The following is a 14534-nucleotide window of genomic DNA, read 5'->3' as shown; positions in this document are numbered from 1 at the left end:
ATTTACTGTGCATTCTTTCACCTCCGAGCCTGTTTTTTTTAATTGTTATGGGTATATAATAGTTGCATATCTTTATAGGGTACACGTGATGTTTTGATACAGGCATACAATGTAAATTAATCAAATCAAGGTAATTAGGATAGCCATCACCTCAGGCATTTAACATTTCTTTGTGTTAGGAACATCCTAATTCCACTCTTTAACTTATTTTAAAGTATATCTGAACTTATCGTTGTTTATAGTCACTTGGTTGTTCTATCAAATATTGTTCATTCTATCTAACTATATTTTGCATCCATTAACCATCTCTATTTTATCCCCTCCTCCCCACTACCCTTCCTATCCTCTGGTAACCATCATTCTACTCTCTATTTCCATGAGATTAATTGTTTTTAATACTCAGCTGTCACATGGGAGTGAGAACATGTGAAATTGTCTTTCTGTGCTTGGCTTATTTCACTTAACATAATGTTCTCCAGGTCCATCTATGTTGGTGCAAATGGCAGTATTGCATTCTTTTTATGGCTAAATAATATTCCATTGCATATATATTATACACACACACATACCACAATTTCTTGATCTGTTGATAGACACTTAGGTTAATTCCTTATCTTGACTATAATAATGCTGTAATAAACATGGGAGTGCAGATATCTTTTCAATATACTGAATTCTGCTCCTTTGGATATATACCCAGCAGTGGGATCACTGGGTCATTTGCTAGTTCTATTTTTAGTTTTTTTAGGAACCTCCATACTATTATCCATAGTGGTTGCACTAACCTATATTCCCACCAATAGTATACAAGCGTCACTCTTTCTCCAAAGCCTCGCCAGCATTCATTATTGCCTGTCTTTTTATTAAAAGCCATTTTAACTGGGGTGAGATGATATCTCATTGTAGTTTTGATTTGCATTTTTCTGATGACTAATGATGATCAGTATTTTTTCATATACACGTTGGCCATTTGTATGTCTTCTTTTGAGAAATGTCTATTCAGATCCTTTGCTCATTTTTTAATTGGATCATTTGATTTTTTTTCCTATGAGTTGTTGGAGATCCTTATATATTCTAGGTATTAATCCCTTATCAGATGGGTAGTGTGCAGATATTTTCTCCCATTCTGTGGGTTGTCTCTTCCCTTGGTTGACTGATTGTTTCCGTTGCTGTGCCGAAGCTTTTTAGCTTGACATGATCCCATTTGTTCTATTTTGCTTTGGTTGCCTCTGCTTTGGGGGTATTACTCAAGAAGTCCTTGCCCAGACCAATGTCCTAAAGCATTTCCCCAATGTTTCCTTTTAGTAGCTTCATAGTTTCAGGTCTTAGATTTAAGTCTTTAATCCATTTTGATTTGACTTTTGTACATGGCAAGAGATGAGGGTCTAGTTTCATTCTTTATGTATACAGATATCCAGTTTCCCAGCACCATTTATTGAAGAAACTGTCCTTCTCCAATGCATGTTCTTGGCACCTTTCTTGAAGGTAAGTTCACTACACATATGTGGATTTATTTCTGGGCTCTCTATTATGTTACACTGGTCTGTTTTTATACCAGTACCATGCTGTTTTGCTTACTATGGCTCTGTAGTATAATTAGAAGTCAGATAATGTTATTCCTCCAATTTCATTTTTTTTGCTCAGGATGGCTTTGGCTATTTTGGGTCTTTTGTGGTTCCATATAAATTTTAGGATTATTTTTTCTATTTCTGTGAAGAATGTCATTGGTATTTTGATGGAGATTGCACTGAATCTGTAGATTGCTTTGGGTAGTATGGACATTTTAACAATATTGATTCTTCCAGTCCATGAGCATGGAACATCTTTCCATTTTTTTGTGTACTCTTCAATTTCTTTCATCAATGTTTTATAGTTTGCATTATAGAGATCTTTCACTTCTTTGGTTAAGTTAATTCCTAGGTATTTTATTTTATTTGTAGCTACTGTAAATGGGATTACTTTCTTGGTTTCTTTTTTAGATTGTTCACTGTTGGCACATAGAAATGCTGCTGATTTTGTATCTTGCAACTTTACTGAATTTATCAGTTCTGGGTGGAATCTTTATGTTTCTCTAGATATACGATCATATCATCTGCAAACAAGGATACTTTGACTTCTTCCTTTCCAATTTGGGTGCCCTTTATTTTGCTCTTTTGTCTGATTGCTCTAGCTAGAACTTTCAGTACAATGTTGAATAACAGTGGTGAAAGTGGACATTCCTGTTTTGTTCCAGATCTTAGAGGAAAGGCTTTCAGTTTTTCTCCATTCAGTCTGATACTAGCTGTGGGTCTATCATTTTTTCCCATTCAGCATGATACTAGCTTGTGGGTCATATCATATCTATATATGGCTTTTATCATATTTAGGTAAGTTCCTTCTATACCCAGTTTGTTGCGAGTTTTTATCATGAAAGGAAGTTGAATTTTATCGAATGCTTTTTGACAAAATTGAAATGATCATATGGTTTCTGTCCTTTGTTCTGCTGACATGATGTATCACACTGATTGATTTGCATATGTTGAAAGATCCTTGCATCCCTGGGATGAATCCCATTTGGTGATGATGAATAATCTTTTTAATGTGTTGTTGAAGTTGGTTTGCTGTATTTTGTTGAGGATTTCTGCATCTATGTTCATCAAAGATATTGGCCTACAGTTTTCTCTTTTTTTTGTTATGTCTTTGTCTGGTTTTGGTATCAGGGTGATACAAGCCTTATACAATGAGTTTGGGAGTATCCCCTCCTCCTTAATTTTTTGGAATAGTTTAAGCAGGATTGGTGTTAGTTTTTCTTTGAATGCTTAGTAGAATTTAGGAGTGAAACCATCAGGTCCTGGGCTTTTCTTTGATGAGAGACTTTTTACTACTGTTTCCATCTTGTTACTTGTTATTGGTTTTTCAGGTTTTAGATTTCTTCCTGGTTCAATCTTGGCAGGTTGTATGTGTCTAAGAATTTACCCATTTCTCCTAGGTTTTCCAATTAATTGGCATATAGTTGCTCTTAGTAGTCTCTAACGAGCCTTTGGATTTCTGCAGTATCAGTTGTAATGTCTCCTTTTTCATCTCTGATTTTATTTATTTGGGTTGTCTTTTTTTCTTAGTCTTGCTAAAGGTGTATCTATCTTTTTAAGAAAACAACTTTTTGTTTTATCTTTTATATTTTTTGTTTCAATTTCATTTATTTCTGCTCTGATCTTTATTATTTCTTTTCTTCTACTAATTTGGGGTTTGGTTTGCTCTTGTTTTTCTAATTCTTTGAGATGCATTGTTAGGTTATTTGAAGCTTTTCTCCTTTTTTGATTTAGGCACTTATTGCTATAAACTTTCCTCTTATTACTGCTTTTGCTGTATCCCATAGGTTTTGATATGTTGTGTTTTCATTTTCATTTGTTTCAAGAAACTTTTTAATTTCTCTCTTAATCTCTTCATTGACCCAATGGTCATTCAGGAACATACAGTTTAATTTCCATGTGTTTATATATTTTCCAATGTTCCTCATGTTACTGATTTCTAGTTTTATTCCATTGTGGTCAAAGCAAATACTTGGTATAATTTTAATTTTTTTAAATTTTTTGACTTGTTTTGTGGCCTAACATATGGTCTGCCCTTGAGAATGATCCCACAAGCTGAGGAGAAGAATGTGAACTCTGCAGCTATTGGATACCTCTGAGTCTTTAAACACAATGTTCTCTCTGCCCCAAACACCATTCCAGTCCTCTTGCCCTAGCTTACTCCACCTGGACACCACCATCTTCAGAAAACCTTCTCAGTTCCCAAAGCTAGATTAGGTGCTCCTTTGTGCTCACAGAGCACCTAAGGCTTAAGCATACCACAGCGTTTATCACTCTGCCTGGCAATTATGAGTTTTTCTTGTCCTCCTACACTGACCTCTGTTTCCTTTTTTGTTAATCTCTCTGAGAAGACCATGAGCTCCTTGAGGGAGCTATATGCTCACTGCACCCCCATCACCTAGCACAGCGGTTGGCCAGAGAACTGCTATCCAATAAACATTTGCTGCATGAAAAATTGGCTGTATGAATAAGGGAGCAAATCAGTGAGTGAGTGATCTCAGGTCTCAGCTCTCTATTTACTAGCTGTGTGACCTCAATAAAGGCATGCAATTGTTTGTGCCTCAGTATCCTCTGCTGTAAAAATGGAAAAAATATCTGCCTTGTTCACCTTATAAAGGTGTTAAGAAGATTAAAATTAAAGGAGCTGGTATATGGGAAATCTTACAAGTACTTTTAAAAAATCTTGAAATAAGGCATGGTGCTATGAATCTCCCACTTCTAAGCAAGAGCACATACAAGAAAAATGTTCATAACAATAGGGTGACACAAAAAATACTAAACAAGATCACTGAAATATATGGACCAAGTACACAGGTAGAATTTAACTAATTGCTTTATTGAGGTTGAGTCAGTGTCCCCTCTGTTTCCCTCAATTATAACAGTACTATAAATACTAAAGGGTATCATGGGGAACATTATTTCTTTTCTAGAAGCTCATGAAGGGCAGGGACCATGTCTTATACATTTTATTATCTCTTATGGCAGAGAGGTAATAACCTAGGATCTATACAGCCTTTAAGAGATCCTTGAAGCTTCTAAAATATGTGAAATGTATTATGTGAATTTTCTAGGAAAAGAATAAACAACTTTCCTCAGATTTTCAAAAAGGTCATGCCTCCAGAAACCTAAGAAATCACTGCCATATAGTACCTAGCACATAATAGGTATTCCACAAATGTTTATAGGAAGGAGACAGGCAGGTACTAATACAGACATGGTAACTACTCTCATTGGTCATATCTTCAAACTTACTCAGCAGCAAGTCTCCCATACAAAGGAAATATCAGGCCTATTTATTATTCCTCCACACATTTATAACAGGACAGTTTCCTAAATCTCTCCTTAGTATTCCTTCTAACAGACAACATAACTGGTACTGTATTTCACTTATAAGGAATACTCATGCTGGTTTTTCCTACTAACAATAAAATTTTCAAATTCCTGTTTTGTCAATACTGCAAGCATACCCCATTATATGTAACTCAGTCAGTAATTACAGCAATAATCAATAAACCAACCAACTATTTGCAGTCCATAGTTAATTTATTAGTTTTCCCAGTGAAGAACCCAACAATCTTAATTCTGTCAAATGGCTACAAATTCAATTACAACACTACTCAGATGTGTCATCAGTTATACCTTCTTTCAATTATTTCTTATACTTTACATTAAGAGGCTTTTCCTCTGTGATACTGACCTCTCACAAAGCACACAACTACCCCAGTAGCGAAAAATAACATGAAGCCAATCTATTTTGAATACCAAATTAATAGCCACATTTACTTACCTGCCTTCAGGTCCCCTGACTCCCTAATAACTCATTGTCCCTGCCATGAGGAGACAACAAGGTGCCCAAGCTCTTCCTTAAATGACTTGACCAAGAGGGTGCACATATGGTCATGGATTGATTAGATGATAAGAAAGAAAATCACAATGAAAAGTCTTCCAGTGTAAAGGTCAACAGGGAACAACTCTGGGGCCTGTTGACAGGCTAATGTTATTGGATAGATGTATTTATTAATGATTTAGAAGTGAAAATGACAGCAAGTTGGCTAAGTTTAATGATAACACCATTTGGATAACACCATAAAGGACTTTAGGGAGCTCCAGATGGTCTTAATAGAAGTCTGGGCAGCCAATAGCAGATGAAATTCAACTTGGCTAAGTTTAAAGTAATGTGTGTTGGCAGAAGGAGTTTAAATTTATATTCAGTGATAGGTCCAAAACTTGTAGGATCATCTCAGCAGAAGCTTTCAGAGTCATCACCATGGTTAGTTTAGGGCAGTATCTATAGCAGGAATAGGGACCCTGCAGCCTTGGGGCCACACGTGGCCTTCTGGATCCTTGAGAGCAGCCTTATGACTGAATCCAAATTTTACAGAACAAATCCTTTCGATAGACTCTACACTAACCTTTCATCTGATTTCTAGGCTGAAGCAATTCTACTATACCTCTAAAGTAAGAGAAGTTTAATAGTAGCTTCAGGAAACCTGCTACATAAATAAAACGGGACCATCCAGTCATGCAGACAGTAAGCCAAATGAGACATTCTGTTATAAATAGGCTACATGAGCCTTCCACAGAGATGAGGCTGAACTAGGAGCAGAGCCACATTAGTGACAAAATGTTGGTGGTCCAAAGCTCCTATTCCAGCAGTCCCCAGCATGCTTTGGTGCCACCAAGGCTGAGGCCAGCTCATGCTCATCTTTTTCTTTGCTTCTAAGAACTGCATAAGAAAGCCCTTGTTCTGACCCAAATTTGAGTATGCTTCTGCTCCTTGATACCAAACATGACCCAAGATATATCACAACAGGGGCTAAATAAGTGGGTACTACATTTTTATCACTATTTCAAGGGCATCCAAATGTCCCAGACAACACAGTGAAGACCGTTAAAATAATCTGCCTCTGGAAAAAAAAAACTTTTATTCTTTAACTAGGATGAGAAAACAAAACAAAAACTTTACTTACAGCTTGGAGTATGTCATTATTTGAGTAAATAAACTAATTTCTAAAATAATTTATTTCCTTCAGTTTCCCTTTCTTACTCTTTTTATCATTTCTCCAGCTTACCTGAAAAATATACTGTATTATCAGTTTTTTGGATAAACTGCAATGAATACAGGAACTAAGCACTCATTAAAGGCTGAGCTGATTTTGCCACCTGCAAAGTAAGTACAAAATAGGATCTGTGGCCAGGCGTGGTTGCTCATGCCTGTAATCACAGCACTTGAGAAGGTTGAGCTGGGAGGATCACTTGAGGCCAAGAGTTTTAGACCAGCCTGGGCAATCTAGTGAGACCCCATCTATACATAAAATAGAAAAATTAGCCAAGTGTGGTGGTGCACACCTGTAGTCCCAGCTATTTGGGAGGCTGAGTCAAGAGGGTCGCTTAAGCCCAGGAGTTTTAGGCTACAGTGAGCTACGATGATGCCACTGCACTCTAACCCAGGCAAGAGAGGCAAACTCTGTCTCAAAAAAAAAAAAAACAGTAGGACCTATTTAACATGAGGCATATTTGAAAGTACCATGTGGAAAATGAGCTTCCAACCTCTTTGCTCTTTAAAGAAAACTTCCTAATTTCAAAGGCCCTGAGGCAACTAAACATTCAACTCCTAAACAGGCAACAAATTTTGTGGTAAAACATAGTCTTGTAGGTAAGGACAAAATCTTTAAAACTTAAGATGCCCACAGAGTATTTTTTACATTCCTGATCAAACTCATAATGTCAAAAAGCATTATTTTTTACAATCAGGAAAAAAGCAGTATTTGTAAAGCTTCCTCAGCAAGATTTCAATAGATACCAAAACATAAACCTTATTTAAAATAACCAGGAAAGCTGGGCACTATAGTTCATGTCTGTAATCCTAGCACTCTGGGAGGCCAAGGCGGGAGGATTGCTTGAGTTCAGGAGTTTGAGACCAGCCTGAGCAAGAGCAAGATCCCAACTCTACGAAAAATAGAAAAATTAGTTGGATGTTGCGGTACATTCCTGTAGTCCCAGCTACTCAGGAGGCTGAGGCAGGAGGATCACTTGAGCCCAGGAGTTTGAGCTTGCAGTGAGCTATGATCAGCCACTGCAGTCTACAGCGGGGGGGGGGGGGCAGAAAAAGGTTCTGTCTGAAAAAAAAAAAGTAGTCAAAATGATGAAAATTATTTTTGCTTATACTGTGCTCCACTCATACAAGCCTCTCAATATCAAAAGAACCAGATGTAAATCCTTTACTAGACACAGGATTTAGCAGAAACAAAAATATACAGCTGAGTTTCCTAATAAAAAATCACCCAAAATCAGAGGTTAACAATAAAACAATCCCTTTCTAGAACTGGACCTCAATAGCACTACCAGACAACAAATACAAAAAGATAGAAGGAAAAAAGCATCATACTATTTTCAATCCTTCTAGAAAATGAGAAGGGAAAATAAGAACAACAAATTTAAACTACATTAAAGGAATATTTAAGAGTCCTTTAAATAATTAGTAATGATCAGGTATTTAGTTTTCAGAATATGTAGGTTGTGTCTATTTTTTTTCCTAATAAAGCATTTCACATTCTAATTAAAAAAATACTTTATGGAGGAATTAAAAAGATACAATAGTGTCAGAGGAAAAGCCATGATCCCAGAAGTAGAATATTCTAACAACATAACTTACAAGAAACTATGCTATAAAAACAGATTGTTGATTAACACAAACTCATAACAAAACGCAAAGAGCTATCACAATGGTTCTGCAATAACACTTGGCTGCTGAATTCTTTCAATACATTAAATATCTCCTTGGAGACCAAATTACTTTACATTTTCTTAAAAGACAATTTATTATAGCTTTGTTTTCTTCTCATTATCTCTTAAAAATATATCTAATGAAGGAAAGAATAGAACTTCTAAATAACTTACATAAAATGGTACTAATGTGTGACAACAGACTTTGGTTTAATATGTTGGTTATTATTTAACAGCACACAACAACCTATTGTCATGACAAATCCTTACCACAATACAATATTCTATGCGTCATATGTATCAAAAACCACTGTATGCCATTATTATGGCACTCATAAAATTAACAGCTTCAGGCTGCTAGCGATTTAAATAATTGATAAGTTTTCAATTAAAAAGGCAACATTTTCAGGTCTAACACAGAAATCTATTTAAATTACTGATAAAAACTTACACTTGTACTGGCCCAAAGCCAGAAAATGCTTGCATTCAAGAGAGAAGAAAAGTAATTCTCCAAGTTTGAACTCAGAGGTTGCAAATTTGTTTTTATTCTTATGCAGAGATATAGGCTGTTTATTCACTTAACCTTTGTAATTAATAGAAAAGAATGATTAAAGAACTAATGGTAAAAGTGTCTCTACTTTTCCTTTTAAAGAAATACTAAGGTGACCACAGATTGAATTTCATATGGAAAACTAAGCTGGGTTTGTTTTCTGTTTTTTTAAAAACAAAATGTGCTCATCTGTCAGTATCTTCCCTATGCCACTACACCAAATCCTGTAATCAAATTTCAGGACCAAATTGAACCTAAAAAATAAATACCAATACAAATTTTTAATAACAGGCTGGTAATCATGAGGCTAATAACCAGTATCTATTGTGAGATTAGGTCCAAATAATTCTCTTTATGGCAAAACTGCAACCCAAAGGAATTTCAACATAAGAACCGAGACAGATCAAAATGATAGCCAACCAATCTTGTTTGTGCTTTTTGCAAAAGATATTCCCCTACCCTTTACCTTTTAAATGTTTACTTGAGCGTTTGACTCTATACAAACAAAGGGTATGCAATGGTGGGGGCTACAGCAAAAGACAAGAGGAAAAGGAGACCCATTTAAGTTTTAAATTATTTAAAATATGTTAACTCTCTCAGACATATTTTCATTTCAAAATATTTTACTGAAACACTCAGTGTCAGAAAAATGGAGCTCTACCTTTATGTACGTGAAAATACAGGGGCAGGGGCGCGGGCCTCAGTTTCCAACTATAAATATTTATTGGGTGAATTAATAAGAAAACCTGAAGCTGATCAGCCAGACCACAATACATGGACCAGTGCCAATGCATAAAAAGTTTTCATCCATCCACAGCAAAATAAGAAAAAACAATAATAATGTAGTGAATTGTACACAGAACTAAATATACTCACTTTAAAGAAATGGTCATCTTTACTTTTGAGATTATGTCTTGCCCACTGTTTTACCCTCAAAATGAGTCCAACTTTTTTTGTTGTTAATTAAATAATGATAATAGATAATTTTCATTAGTGTACTTATTTTACTAATGTTTATATTTGGTAAAATTAAAAGTTACCATGCCTATGTCTGTCCCCCAACATAAAAATGAAAAACTGATTAGTTCATGAAATACAAACATTTGGGGATCAATGAGCTAGAGAACTTCTATTCAGACTAAAAAGTGGCTCCCAAGAAATCTTGGGAATTTTAAGTTCAGGGCATGTAATGTAAGGTTATGTAATCATGACTCTGATATTTTCTTACAACGCAAAAATAATTAAACATTGCATTTGAGAAGGTAAGCATAAGTTGTAAGGAACATATGGTATAGAAATCACAACTAAGGTATTATAAAAACACAAATCATTCAGAATTTAATAATGCAGATGACATAAAAAGATCCCAGTATGAATTTGCAAGGAGGTAGGGGGTGGAGAGACAGTGGAAAATAGTGAATGAGCATTGGCTTTGCATAGGAAAATTCCATATTCACATTCACACTAGTTAAATCCTGGGCATGTCTCTTAACCATAGCTTCCTCATCTAAAAAATAAGGATGGTAATATCTATCTCACGGTGTGATTATTAAAAGTTAAAAAAATGAAATATCTCAAGCATTTTTTATATAGCAGGCACTTAAAAATGGAAATGGTTGTTATTATCACTATGATCATATTCACTCACATTTTCAAAAAGCACAATTTGTAAGATCATACCAATAGTATGTATCTTTTGCGTGTAGTTATGTTGACTACATAATGAAAATATACTGATGACAGTTCTCTGCAATGGACATATATGAGAAAATTAGAACCCATCTCCGTGTGTGTGTGTGTGTGTGTGTGTGTGTGTGTGTGTGTGCGTGCGTGCGTGCGTGCGCGCGCATATGTTTTTAAAAATAATCATGTCACATTCTCAGGAGAGGTAGCCAATCTATCAGTGCTAGTGCTAGACCTTTTCAGCAAACAATCCTACTCTGCCTTGCAAGGTACAGATGAGCCCAGCTCTAAATTCTCAGCACACAAAGACTCCCACGTAAGTTAATGGGAAGTCAATGGGAAATTGACTTTTCCTACTCTATGCTGGTTGGAATGCAATGCTCTGTTAATCATCTCATCCTTCTTGTTCTCTTTCCTCCTACCCTACATTAAAACTATTGGCAGAAACTCATACAGATATTCTACAGCTTTCATTACAATGAAACAATATCCTGGTTGAAGCTGAAGTCTATCAAAAACCTACAACCTAACTGTTGGCTAAGATTAGAGTCTCAATGAAAAGCAAGGGCCTTGATTCCACCATTTCCACCACAATACTACTTTGCATTTGTATAGAACTTTTAAGTTTTCAAAGGGCTTTCACATCCATTATCCCATTTGATCATTACAATGACCCTGTGCAGTATAAAAGACAAGTATTATTATCCACAATTGACAGATGAGGCAACTACAGCACTGAAAGGTTAAGTGATTTGCCTAAGGCCAGGAAACCAGAGTGAGCTGTGGTCTTCTGACTTTCAGTCCAAAGCTCCTTCTACCAGACCACTGGAAAAGGTTTTGTAAACAGATTACAAACTCAGATAAAATAAAACTTGAGAGGAAAGCTCAAATCAGGTAAGCTATGTCTGTCTCTTCATCATAGTTGAATTTTTTCAAGCTTAGTACAGAAGTTTTAGAAATGTACCCTTTTCTCTTGTTTGACTACTTTAGTACCAGATAAATGTTAACACAAATTTTCACTGAAACTTGAAACACAAAAGAAGAATCATTTCAGAATATATTCAAATCATTTTGATTCAGTAAGTAACCCTGTGGTTCATTTTCAGATGGGGGTAGGAGGATGGGTAGTGCATAAAATAACAGAGTACATCTTTAAACTGTATATCCATATTAAGCCTGCAGCTACATTATAACTATAATCTAGAAGGGTGAAAGAGATCTCCAGTTGAAAGTAGATTTTGAAAAATTTTTTAGAGCCCAGGGGTTCATTTTTAATGAGCCGTTACTTTAAGTACTGCATAAAAAATACAGGAAATTGATAGTCCATTTAGTCTGCACCATACCTAATGCAAAAGTCATTAAGATGCATTATTCTTAATGTTCATGATATGATCAGTAAGTGTCTTTTGAAAAGAATGCCCTTAACTTTCATGTAAGGATGTCTTTGAAAACCTTATCTATTATATAGAAAAATATATGGCAACTGTGACTAACTTACATATCTTCACTATACCCAGGAAACAGCATCCTCATTTACATTAACACTTTTAAAAATAGTCTTCATTTGTAATATACTTACATATGACAGCATTGCCTTCATTTCTTCATCACTTCTCACTGTAATTCGATCACCATCTTCATCTTCATCTGTTTAACAAAAAAACATAATGCGAGTGATAAGATTTACATTTTTTAAGTGTACAAAAACCATGCTGGGTGGGACCATAATACAACTGGTTTTTTATAACTTGATATCCAAACCCTCAACACCGTATTTTTGGAGGATGTTGGGATTATTTGTTTATTGTTTTGCTTTTGTTCGGAATACAATCGGGATCTCAATATAGAACTAAAATTTTCTGTTAGAGACAGCTGAAAATTAAAATATTGCTGAGTCATTCACAACATATATCTAGGTTAAAGTAAATATAACTGGAATATGACAAAACACTTTTGGTTTGAAGAACTTTAAAACCCAAAGAGAGGCCAGTCTTGTTCTACTATCAGTACTTTTTTAACTTCTCAAACAGCCCCCTACCCATCTCTCTCTCCATTCTTCCTCTCTCCCAGGCAATCTATCATGTCACAGTGGCCATGATAAAAATGGCTAATATTTAATGAACACCACTATACACAAGATACCATGAGCTTTGCTTCATATGCAATTCCTCCTTTAAAACCTCACAACAATCCTACAATGTGGACATCATAACCATTATTATTATTATTCCCTTTTCACAGACAAACCTGGAGCCAGGTGCAAGATTAACTTGCCAAGCAGCTCTAACACAGGTCCCCCCATATCACATTCTATTTAGCAGCACTCTCTCTCTTTCTGAACAGTTTCATTTGCTTTGGGTGCTCTCTGACCATAACAAGCTTCAAATGATGATTCATGCTATTTTGAAATAATCTAACAATCTTAAAAATGAGTTTTAAATAAGCATTTAAATTATTTAAATAAAGTATTTAAATAAATATTTAAAGGATATAAGTTTTAAATAAGTATCATCAAAGAGGCAACATTTGGAAACAATGTACTTATTTCAATGATATTTCTCTTATCCAAAGTAGCATTTTGAAATATCCCTTCAAAATAGCTTTCAGAACCTGAAGATAAACCGCATGAAAATATCAGATATCATTTTTAACCCAAAATGGAATTGTTGTCCTGGTCACCCACTCACACCATCTGCCAGACAGGACTCAGAATGACTTCTGGCTATTTCTAAATATTTAGCTAGCCACTTCATCCTTCTAAAGATAAAGATTTGTCAACAGTGAGAACAAGCCTATGTGTTAGACTTTAAATGCACATTTGAAAGAAAAATGCCAAAAACGTTTTGAGTAATATACAGAACCTCCCAAGTGGACAACTTGGAAGGGCAGGCTCTTGGTAGGAAGCCTCAGCTCTGATACACCTGTTAACAATTGGTATTATTTTTTTTGTTCAGTCTTCGGCATACAATTGCTGATTTGATCAGATGTGGAGAACACTGATCCCGAGCCTAAAGAACCAGATAAATCTCTCATCATGAAGAGGGTAAGTCTGCACAGCACACTCTGGGAACACATTGAAAGGACAGGGAGAGTTCAGTTCGACACAGGGTTCTTCCCCCAACATAAGTCAGCAGATCCTTCCTTGGGCACAGCTGCAGTTCTAAAGATATCTCCCTGCTTGGTGACCAGGCTGTAGGGACCCTAGGAGGGAGTTTGTGCTCTCTCCCAATTAGCCTATTTCCAAGCAAAATGTTACTTCCCTTTTCTCCTCGGTAGCCAACAGCAATGTGATGGCATGATGGAAAACAACACTTGGGCCAGCCCCACACAGTGACCAAGCCAAAAGCTCTCACCCAGGTTTTCTCTCCAAAGCATTGTCTGGATCCTGGTTCACTCCCACAGAGCTCCCCAATTTGATGTGATTCAGAATCAAGTCACACTATCTAAATAGCTAGAAGCTGTTGAGAGTCACTACTGGTATTAACGTCACCAAGAGTTGCATTTTTGGTGTAAAAGGCACACACTGGCCACTCTGAGCAACAAAGAAGGCACAATTCTGGGATGTTTCACATATAAAGAACTACAGAGGAATCTAGCATGTTTTCTTTCTTTCTTTCGTTTTGGATATAGATTCTCTAGGGCCAAATTGGGGGAGAAATGCCATTGTAGCTGTAGGAAGAGAAGAAAACAGTTTCTATATACATTCCAAACACTTACATTTTCAAGGCTAAGTCTAAAGTTTTCTTAAAAATACAGGAGAGGGACAAAACAGAGTATAAAAGGATATGATATTACATATTACCACACATGAAAAGCACTTCACACTTTTGCTTTAAAACAAGGTCAAATTCTGTTTAAATATAGATTAAAATGATTTGTTCTTGATGAGGACCTGAACTTGGCCAAAACAAAACAAAACAAACAAATAAAACAACACCAATTTCCAGTCTGAATGAGGTAGTTTTTCATAAATCTCACCTCTGCACTTCGGCTAGCTTGTAGAGATG

At 35.8% G+C, this 14534-nt stretch overlaps 1 protein-coding gene across 4 annotated transcripts in view; it reads right to left on the bottom strand.

The window, feature by feature from the left end:
- The window catches only part of MAP2K5 (mitogen-activated protein kinase kinase 5), a 243271-nt gene that overhangs the window by 213181 nt on the left and 15556 nt on the right, over positions 1–14534 (bottom strand). For all 4 annotated transcript variants that reach the window (XM_045541676.1, XM_045541664.1, XM_045541653.1 and 1 more), the window contains exon 3: positions 12107–12174. In XM_045541676.1, coding sequence (XP_045397632.1) covers positions 12107–12174 — 68 coding nt within the window. The remainder of the gene's footprint in view (positions 1–12106; positions 12175–14534) is intronic.

This window comes from Lemur catta, chromosome 1, assembly GCF_020740605.2.
Source record: "Lemur catta isolate mLemCat1 chromosome 1, mLemCat1.pri, whole genome shotgun sequence".
Classification (NCBI taxonomy): domain Eukaryota; kingdom Metazoa; phylum Chordata; class Mammalia; order Primates; family Lemuridae; genus Lemur; species Lemur catta.
This window is presented reverse-complemented; position numbering and strand designations above follow the sequence as displayed.